The sequence below is a fragment of the Dendrobium catenatum genome, unplaced genomic scaffold, assembly GCF_001605985.2.
Source record: "Dendrobium catenatum unplaced genomic scaffold, ASM160598v2 fragScaff_scaffold_793, whole genome shotgun sequence".
Lineage (NCBI taxonomy): Eukaryota > Viridiplantae > Streptophyta > Magnoliopsida > Asparagales > Orchidaceae > Dendrobium > Dendrobium catenatum.
Window position 1 is genome coordinate 1,194,176 of NW_021319255.1, and position 10,870 is coordinate 1,205,045.

Below are 10,870 nucleotides of genomic sequence, written 5' to 3' on the forward strand. Positions count from 1 at the left end.
TCATCAAGATGCTCAGTTCAACTACAAGCATACAAGATTTGAAGGTTGTTCGGTCATCCAAGTAATGTTGTAAAGTTTTCAATTATGCTTCAAATGCTCGATATGGGACCTTTAAACTTGGTTTGTATCACTTTAGTCTCCTTAGGCTCATCTCATCAAAACATCCAATTTGGCTATTAATTTGCTCATAACAAAGTTTGATTAATCTTAACTTTAATTTTACAAGTTCTCAATTCAAATGTGCGTTAACATTCATACCCGATCTAGACAATTTCTTATAACGCAACAACATTCATTTGTTTTAATTTAATTTAATTTAATTTTAATTTTAAATGAAATATAATTTATACCTTATGCGGATATTTTTATTTTTATTAATATTGTATAATTTAATTTATGTGAAACAATGGTGATTAACTAAATTATTTTGACTTTTTTAAAAAATAATTTAATTTATTTCTAAAAATAAAAAATAGAAATATGTAACAAAAACCTTAAATAACAATATTTTAAAAATATTTTAAAAAAATCCCAAACATGCCTTAAACTTCTATTTATTTCCATTGCACGCATTCCTACCAAAATAATTCCAATGAAAACATCTAAAAAACAATGACTAAAAACTATCTCAATAAAGCATTAGATCAATACTTTCAAAATTATATCATTTCAAAAAACTAATCAGATTTTGACAATTTTTATTATATTTAAATAAGAATTTAACTCTTAAGAAGACATAATGAAAAAAAACTCAAAAAATATTCATATATCCAACCCCATGTAATGGGATATTGCTACTGTTGCAAAAAACTAATCAAACATTAACTTAGAATAACCATATTACATCAAAATTAAAACGTAAATACCCACTCAATTTTCAATAAATAACAGTAATTTCAGTAACCCTGCTTGAATACCAACCAGGATTCAAGCAGAAATAAATTACACACAATACTCGATACTCGATACATTCCTATAATCTTTGATTTTAATTCTAATTACAATGATACAAATGAAAGAGTCAATAGCCAATCTCTACAGGACAAAACAGAACCACAAACTCAACTTAGTACAATTTCACTTATAACATTCCCATGTAGGTAAAATCCATACCAGCTAGCCAGGAAAACTCCTTCAGTTGCTTCTGTACTGAAAAGAATCACATCAACAACAATCAGGGAACTTGTGCTTTAGGCGCAACGCAGAATGGAGCGGCCAAGAAATCTGTTTCACAGCAGCTGATAAGTTTCAGACAAAGAGAGCTCCTGGCATGGTCATAACTACGGGAATCATTAGGTTCGGATACCGGACAGAGAGAATCATCCGGATTTCTCGTTGTCTATAATAAAAGCGCAGTTGCTGCAATAACTGTGCTTTGACTGCTCTTTTACTGTAGAGAGAAAAATTCGAATGATTCTCTATGTCTGCTGTCTGAAACTAATAATTTCTCCATAACTACATCCCATATGGTCTAGTATATAGATGATTAGAACTAGACAGCCCGAATTTATGCTCTTCTTTCATGGGAATGAAGCTATCATGTCCAAATCTCTCATTTTTAACAAATTCAGCGATGCCCATTCCACTGTGATTCAACACATTCTGCCAATCACTCCATTGGCTATTTAAGATGTTTGGAGTTCTTAGTTGTTGGTGTGCGAATGGTGAATAGCTTGTGTTGTTGATCTGCATTGGAAATCTAGAAGAGGTATATGCGTCACGCATAGTTGACAATCCATCTGCTAAATTATTATTAAAAACTCTTCGGTCACGATGAGCTAATGACTGTATCCTATTGCCTTCTGTAGCGCAAAACTTTGGAGGAAGAATAGAATTAAAACCTAATTCAGTATTATTAACTTCAAGTGGCAGTATGCCCTTTCCAACTGCTAGTATTGCAGGATCGATAAACTCAACATCATCGGCATTCCTCGCAGAACGCAGTTCAAACTGAGGCTTTCCATGAAACAGATTGCCTAAAAAGAAAACAGAAATGAATTGGTACATGCATATCAAAAGCTATAGGGGTAAACAATACTAAGGTTTCGTTTGTGACGGTTTTCTTACTGCTTCTAAAAGCTATTTTTTAGTACAAAAAATTAAAATTTTTGTACTAAAAAGCTGCTTTAAGAAGCAGTAAGAATGTCATCCCAAAGCAAAGCCTAAATGAACCAAACCTGAAGCAACGGAGCTAAAACCGTTTTCATATCTTTCTTGAGAGGAAAACCCTGGAGGTGGTGCTCTGTTTGGTACTGAAAACCCAGGTGGTGCTGGTATGTTAGGTCTCAGCGTGCCTATGATGAATAGAAAATAGAAGAATGAGATATGTTGATGAGGAATTAGTACAATCAGCCAACAAGTAAAATGACAAGTAAATCATGTACAAAATGATTTTAGCTTGAGATGGATGGAAAATAAGGAGAGGGTGAGATAAACAATCAGCCAGAAGATTCATCATATTATCAATTAATAATTTGACAATGTTTATTCGATTCTATAAGTTGGTTTATTTTATTTTATTTTTTTTTTAGTAGTTTTGGTGCAGACATACTTACAAAAATGATCTTTATATGGGTTGTATTTTCTAATATTTGTGATTATTTCCTTTGATCAGGTCGGCTCAAGTTTGTGATTTTTGATATCTAGATTGATCTTCATGGGGCTGTCATTGCTTTCCTGTCATGCTATATATAGCTTCAATCGGAAAAAGCAGCTTAGTTATCTGATTGGTGAATGGGAAAAAATGGATTTATTGCTATCCATGCTATGGACCAGGCAAACAAAGGTTGGTATCAAATAGAAGCTGTTTATGTCGGTAACATATAATCACAAGTAACATGTTTATATATATATATATATATATATATATAGATATCATGTAATAATTTTTTAAACAAATATTAGGGAGTTAATAAATAACCAACACGACAATCCAACTCGAATCTGACCAAAAAATTCAATTTCATGTTGATCCAATTAGTTTCAAGTTGGATCTAGAATTTTGACATTTAATATTTCAAGTTGAGTTCAGGTTGATCCAAACACTCAAAATAGACTTTAAACTAACATGGCGCTGGCCCTAAAAGTTAAAATAGCAAATTGCTAAAGCATTCTAAACTATTGTGAGAAATGTAATGGTTGATTGTGATATTTTGCTTTGCATATTCTGACATTCCCTATTCTTAAATCATTGCAAATCACTTGCCTCTCCCATTGTGCATAGCACTAAGCAAGTGAGAGTTGGGAGTGGAGCCTTGCACCGACCTCTGTCATTTTTGAAACCATTAGAATTTGAGTCTCTGCTTGCGCCTCTTCGGTCAGTTTGCCTCCTTTGCTCAAACACAGCTAAGGGATGAAAGAAAACTCAGCAAAACGAGGCTCTAAAAGGTAACTCAACTCTTCGATTCCTCCTTCAGCCCTCACCACATCCCCAACAAATGGCAACCCTCCTCCCTCATCAATCCTTCGATACAGGGTAAACCCTAGCCAGCAGTCACTAAAAAAATAAGTTTCATTAGCATAATCTGGTCCTGAGAAAATGGGTATTCTCAGATCTTCCATTCAAAAGTTTTTAAAAACTAAACTCCTAAACCTTTTCAATTTATCCACAAATTCACTTGCGTGGCTGTTGTAGAGAAGTTTATTGATGCTGTAACTGTTGTTGTAAAGGAGCTGAAAGCAAAAATCTAGACAAATTTAGTTGAAGAATAAGTTAATACCACATGCCTACTATATATATATATATATATATTGGGGAGGAATGAAGGATCCGGAGAAGCTGATGTGTTAGCAGAGGATTAAACAAAGCATTTTATATGATTTTTTGGCTGCATTTATATTGCTTGGCTTTAGACGTGAGCCTTTGAAAATTATGTGTTATAACTCCAATGAAAATTAACGCAATTTATATTTTTAATTATTTTTATTTTCTTGTTTAATTGGAGTATTCTAATGCAATTATTAAAAATATTACTTAATAAAATAATAAGCAAGTGGTTAGTGATAATGTTAATCTCCTAGAGAATGATAAATTTAAGGATGCGCAAAAAAAAAGAAAAAAAAAAAAAAAAAAGGATGCGGACATTGAGGAAAATGATGACTGGAGAAAGGGATGGGGAAAGAGTTATTACGAAGAGGAAAAGATTGACTTCAACTATATGAGGTCATTTTGAGATGATGTCTCTTAGAAATGATGGGAAATAATGTGTAAGTGTAGGAAATCTGGTCCAACTTATCATGTCATAGCAAGTATGGCCTGGCAATTTGAAGTGATGCATACAAAATTGTAAAAATAGAGATACTCAAGACATAAGACAACTAATTTTACAAACTAATTCTAGTTCATCCATGTTCATGTATGATACAAAGTTTGATCATCAAAAGTTCCATAATTTATTTACAACTTGCATCATTATGCATGATTTTTCCTTTCAATGCATAAGAATGGGTTGGTGTGAAAACACTATTACTTTATTTGTATCAAGACTTACAATTTGTTTCAAGAAATACCATATGGAGTAACAGCAAAATGATGTAAAGGTGTAAATTCAAGCATAATTAGTTAAAACTACCTACTATAATTTGCTTGACATCAAATTTATGGAATTCTATCAACACATAAATTTGTTTGTTTGACTGCACATTTTATTGATAATAAAATACCCTTGCCAAAAAATAGTATAAACTTTGAATTTATGTGATCCCCTCATGATGGTATAGCATTATTTGACGTTATAAAATCGTTCTTAACAAAATGAAAATTAGAGGCCAAGATTTTTAATATAACTTTAAACAATGCATCAACTAACAATGTATCTTTTGATTGTTTAAGGAAATATTTAAATTTACAGAGTAGGCTTTTATGTGATAGCAAATTCTTTCGTGTGCGTTGTTGTGCACAAATTATAAATTTAATTGTTAAAGAAGATATGAGAGAGATAGATGAGTCTATCTCAAAAGTTTTTGAAAGTATTTTATATGAAATGCTCTCAAGTGTGTAAAACAAAGCTATCTTGAAGCTAAAAGAGGTTTAAGGAAAAATGTTCTGATTAGATAAAATTCCACTTTCATTATGCTTAATAATGCTTTATTATAGACATTTTTTTACATTTAGAGTTGGGTGATTCAAACTATAAAAGTTGTCCATCAAACAATGAGGGGAAGAAAATGGTGAACATACACAACTTCTTGGCACCTTTTTATAATATCACAAGTGCTTTTTTCAGGAATAAAAAAATATCCTACTGAAAATCTCCATTTTTCAATCATTTCTATAGCTTATATGACATTGAGGCAGGAAAGGTCAAGTGTCCATGATTACATGAAGAAAATGGCAACAAGCACACTTTCAAATTTGAAAATTATTGGTTAGATTTTCGCATAATATATTAGCAATCACTTTTACTCTAGATCTGTGATATAAGTTTGATCTTATTAAAGGGTATTATAAAAAGTTCTATAGTGGTGATTATCTTAGAGAAACTGCAAATGTGAGGGAGAAGTTCTCATTATTTGCAAATTAATTTAAAGCAAACATGCATAGGTCATTCTCACATACATAAGAAGTAACAAAAGCATCTCAGAGCAATCTTTCGAAATATGTTAGTTTAACAATTATAAAATCTCAATTTTTGTAGGTGTGATATTCTTCTTTTGCCTTAAGTCCATATATTTTTGCTTTAGTCATGGATTTTCTAGTCATGGATGTTCTCACTAGACAATTGCAAGAGGATGTACCTTGGTGTATACTTTTTGCTGATGATATTCTTCTTGTTGATAAGACTATAGCCTGAGTTGAAGTTAAACTTGAATTATGGAGGTCAACTTTAGAGTCTAAAGGTTTTCGCTTGAGTAGATGTAAAACTGAATATATGGAGTGTAATTTTAGTAGCAATAGACCTAGTGAGGGGATTGTGACTTTGGGCGATCAAGTCATTAATAAGAGTACACATTTTAGATATTTAGGATCTATTGTTCAGAGTGATGGTGAAATTGATGGGGTGTGCGATACAAAAGTTCCCCTCAAACTTAAGGGAAAATTCTATAAGATGGTGGCGAGACCTGCAATGCTTTATGGCGTCGAATGTTGGCCATTAAAAGAGAAGCATAATACTAAGTTAAGTGTTGCAGAGATGAGGATGCTTAGGTGGATGTTAGACCGGTCCAGAGAGGACCGGCTCTATTTGTTTACGGGAGAAGAAAACAGGCAGAACCAGCCAGGGAGCCGGCGGAAACAGCAGGGAAGGAATAGGTGGGGTCCACTTGTTTTTCAAATTGAATCTTGGAGCCAAAAGGAGTGGAAGCAAGGGCAATAAGTTAGAAATTACAATTTATTTAGATGAGCCCAAACTTGATGGGAAGTAGAATTGGATACTTACATTATCAGAAGGATAATCAATACAAGTTTCTGAGATTTCTACAAAAGCTTGTGGTATTTTATGAATTTGATGGTTTAAAATTGCATAGTTAGATGCCCATTTGGCTCATCTGATGCAGTTAAAAAAATAATAAAAAAAGATAATGAGGCGTACACCTCACGCTTGCTAGTTGAGTCTTGCGCCTCCATTAGGGTGAGATGCGCCTCAAAGCACACCATAACTCAATTTTAACACAATTTTGATAAACATAAGCCTAAAAAATTAGGGTTTAGGCAATTTTAAATTTTTAATTTGTAAATTGCATGTATGAAATTAAACATATTTATTATACCAAAATTAAACAAAACTTGAGAACTACAAAACCTTAATTCGCAGCCACATGCCACAAAATTCTCATGCCCACACCTGATCTGGCTACATCACCATCGTTGTTTATCTTCCAATGCCTCTCGTCTAATCGTTTCTCTTGTTTTCAATATGAGGTAGGAGATGAAGTAAATAACTACAATAATGATTATAATGAAGACCCTCTAAGTAAAGAAAGTGGAAGAATTTTTAAATTATAAAATTATGAGTTTAAACTAATGCTATGTTAAACTTGGAGAAGTAGAGAATATTTATTTAGCTTTGTTTGTAACCTTATATGACTTTTAATGGCCTTATTTTAACTTTTATGATATTGCTTGAATATCTCATTTTGATGTGAGTATATTATGCATTATTTCATGTTTTTCATTAATTTAACAGTTTAATCCTAAAGCTGATGCCTCAAACACATAGCTAGGCTCATGCCTCACCTCACAAAAAGAAAATGCCTCAATATATGATTGTGCAGTTTCAAACCTTCGTGTATTACAATTTCTTCCGTTGCTTCAGAAAGTGCATTTAGTAATAATAATAGAAGAATTCTTTATCAATATCAAAGTGAATTAAAGCATGATATTATTATATTGAGGCATTAGTATGTGCAAAATATTAGATATATGGTGATCAAGGTAGGATCTTTACATGTTTATCATTATTAAGCAAACATGTTTTCAAATACATTGTTATTATGTTTCTTTCCTTATTGTAAACTTCATGGATTCTGAACTTGTTGAGATCACGGACAATATCATGTACACTAATGTTAAAAAAATTAAAATGAAGATTGGTTTAATTAACAAACTAAATTAGTGCTTTTAAATTGTTTGGTGAGGGAGAAGAATTCTTGATTGGCATATTTGTGAACTTTGTTAATCGTTAGTTGGACCAAATTAGTACTTTTTCATGTGGACATTTTGTTAATGCACTTGCTAGGTGATATGATCTACGTCTGAAATTTAATTATGTCAATTAATTTAGTTGTTTGTTTGTGTATTAATATTATACTTATGTTCATGTAGAATTTTTCACTTCTTCATAAGCTCTCATTCAGGAATAAATATATGATGGATTATTATTCCCAGTTCACATAAGTATAATGTTTAAATTGCATTATCATTACATCTTCATTTTTTTTGTTTTTAAATGAACCAACAAACCTCTTTTTTGTAGCAGCAAAATGCCATGGATGTTGTATTTGCTTGGAATTATAGCTAAACCATTCAACATTGATTGGCAAGGTATATTTGTTATCAGCTTCTATCAAGTGGAAAGTGCAATGAGTGGCAAGGTATATTTGTTATCAGCTTCTATCGAGTGGAATGTGCACATGGATCCTAGTACATATATATTGATTTATATAGAATGCCACGTAAAAACACTGATTGGTGCATTCATGGAGAAAGACCTCTAAGGCAAACAAAACGTGCCAAAACGTCTGCATGCTAATGTTACTTCTTTTTTCTTGTTTGAACTTTCTAAGCAGCAACAAAGTTTACTGTCTAATGTCGTTAAAATTTAGTTTGGCCATTGGTGCAAATGTCATAGTCGCAGTATCTCCAGCAGTTTGCAAAGCTGGAGATTCAGTGAAGAATCTCTAACATATTTGTGAAACCTATTTGTATATATATTTTCAGTGCCTTACTTTCCAATGTCAGTCAGCCTTGAGATACGTTGCCTACAACACATTGCCAATCTATCTGGAAAAACAAAATCTGACTCTCCCGGGATCTTCAATGTTATCAATGAGGGATTCGATACATTCCCTTTTTTTTTTTTTTTCAGGTATCAAAACTCCTGCTCCAAAAATTCTCCAGTACTGGTGTGGATGCAAATCAGAATATAGAAATCTAATTTTTAGTTATTGCTTATAATATTAGGGATTTCATTGATCTTAAAGTGGCAAGGTTTACATGTTAAAGATAGCAGATCTCTAAATTCAAGAATAGAGAAAAAGTTGTATAAGAGTAATGATTAAGCTAATTAAAGTTTAAAAATCTACTCTAAACTTCGTCATAGTTTTGTTAGTGATCACAAGCTTAACTGAGCAAGGATTTGATGTATTGGTGTCCTTGTTATCTTTTTTATTTGAAGTTTTTGGATTTTGGTGCGACCTGCTCATGGATTTCCACAGCTATCAACATGCTGCTTTCATGACACTAAATATTTCTGTTCAAATCAAAGTTTGTTAGCATAAAAGCATTTAACTGTAATAATCGGTCCAGCCGGGCCGGTTCACGCCCGGTCTATTAATAGGGTAGACGAAACTGTTCGCGGAACATAGGAGTTTTTCACAAACAGTGAAGGGCGGACGGGCGATTTCATGCGAGAGAGCGAGGTAAGTTCTATTTTTTTCCAATTTTAGCGAATGATTGACTTTAAGGATAAGAATTAACGATTCATTTTCATTCTTATCGTCAACGGAGTGCTAATTTGAGAGAAACGACAGTGAAAAAAAGGAACAATTTTGATGAACATAGAAAAAAAAATTGTTTTCTCAAACTTTTATAAATTGCTCCTAATCTTTTCTCTAATTACTGGAAACATTTAATTTGACTATAAGGAAGACATTTGGAATCGAGGAGAGGAGATCTATGCGGGAGAAAGAAAGCTTTGGGATTTGGAAAAATCCCCTCATTGTAAGTAGACTTTCATATGAATTTTGTTAGATAGCATATTGTTTTATGAAAATTTTTATTGTTTAATTTTAGGGATTTAAAGGGAGAGACCAAGTTGTAAGAGTTCGTTTCAACAAAAGACTCAACGACGAAAGAAGTGAAAATTTTATAAGGTAATTTTATGTGGAAGAACCCAATGCTTGTTGAGTCATTCAAATTGAGACTTAATATTAATTAAATTGTTATATTCGTATGCACAGTTAAAAAGATTTCAATACAAGACGAATATTTGAGGAGGGGAATCAAAGTGGGTAATTATAATTATGAAATTCAATATTTTATATTATTCTTTCAAATATGATATAATGTTTTGTATCTTAATATTGCTTTAAAAGTTTTATTTTTTTTTTAAATGTCATGTGTTAAATGTTGAAAGTTTAAATACATAAAAAAATTAAGTAAATATTATTACAACAGAAAATAAAAGAGTGAAATAACAAGAATGAAATAACATGAATGAAATTATGTATATTTGTGAAAAAGAATGTTATATGATACATGTATATATTAATGAAATATGCAAATGAAGAAATAACATATGAAAATGAATAAAAATGTTAAAAATAAATTGAAAAAGAAAAGAAAAGAAAATGATATGCATGCAAACTAATCCATGGAATTCCCAAAGCTATTGTATCAGATAGAGATGAACGTTTTACATCCTCCATCATGGAAAAGTACACATAAAAGTTGAGCACCAAATTAAAATTCAGTACTGCATTTCATCCACAGACAGATGGTCAATCAGAAGGACTGATTCAAGTGATGGAAATTTTCTAAGATTATGTATTTTAGATTTTGTTGGTAACTGGGAAGATCATATTCCATTGATAGAATTTACATACAATAATAGCTACTAATCCAGTATCAATATGGTTCCATATGAAACTTTATATGACAGAAAATGTAGAACTCCCTTGCATTGGTTTGAAGTTGGGGAAGGGCAAATGTTGGGTCTACAGTTAGTGGATTAAGCTATTGAAAAGGTCAGATCAATTAGAGACAGATTAAAAGTAGCACAAGACCGCCAGCAGAAATACTTTGATCCCAAGCATAAAATAATAAAATTTGAAGTGAGAGATTTTGTATTCTTATAGGTGAGGCCAATGAAAGGTGTTTCTAGATTTTGTCAAGATGGAAAACGCAATCCTAGATGTATTGATCCTTTAGAAGCAATTAAAAGACTGGGACAAGTTACTTACAAATTAGCACTACATGCAGATATGTATGATGTGCATAATGTTTTTCATGTTTCTATAATCATAAATTATGTTATAGATGAAGGTCAAAGGATTCCTCAGAATAGCATTGAACGTCAAAAAAAAAAGTTGACATGAGTCAAAGGTTTCCTCTTCTGTTTGAAGAAGTATGAAACGTTGAATTTCGGGGACGAAATTCTCTTAAGGAGGGAAGATTTGTAATACCCAAATTTACTGGCAAGGAAATTTTAAT

General features: G+C 31.9%; 1 protein-coding gene across 1 annotated transcript; it reads right to left on the bottom strand.

Moving 5' to 3' along the window:
- Positions 1-840: 840 nt before the first annotated feature.
- Positions 841-3,363, bottom strand: LOC110116651 (the record flags this gene model as incomplete). Its single annotated transcript, XM_020850316.2, has 3 exons — positions 841-1,976; positions 2,178-2,294; positions 3,265-3,363. Coding segments are annotated over 3 exons (737 nt in total), but the record flags the coding sequence as incomplete, so codon positions are not given.
- Positions 3,364-10,870: the final 7,507 nt, after the last annotated feature.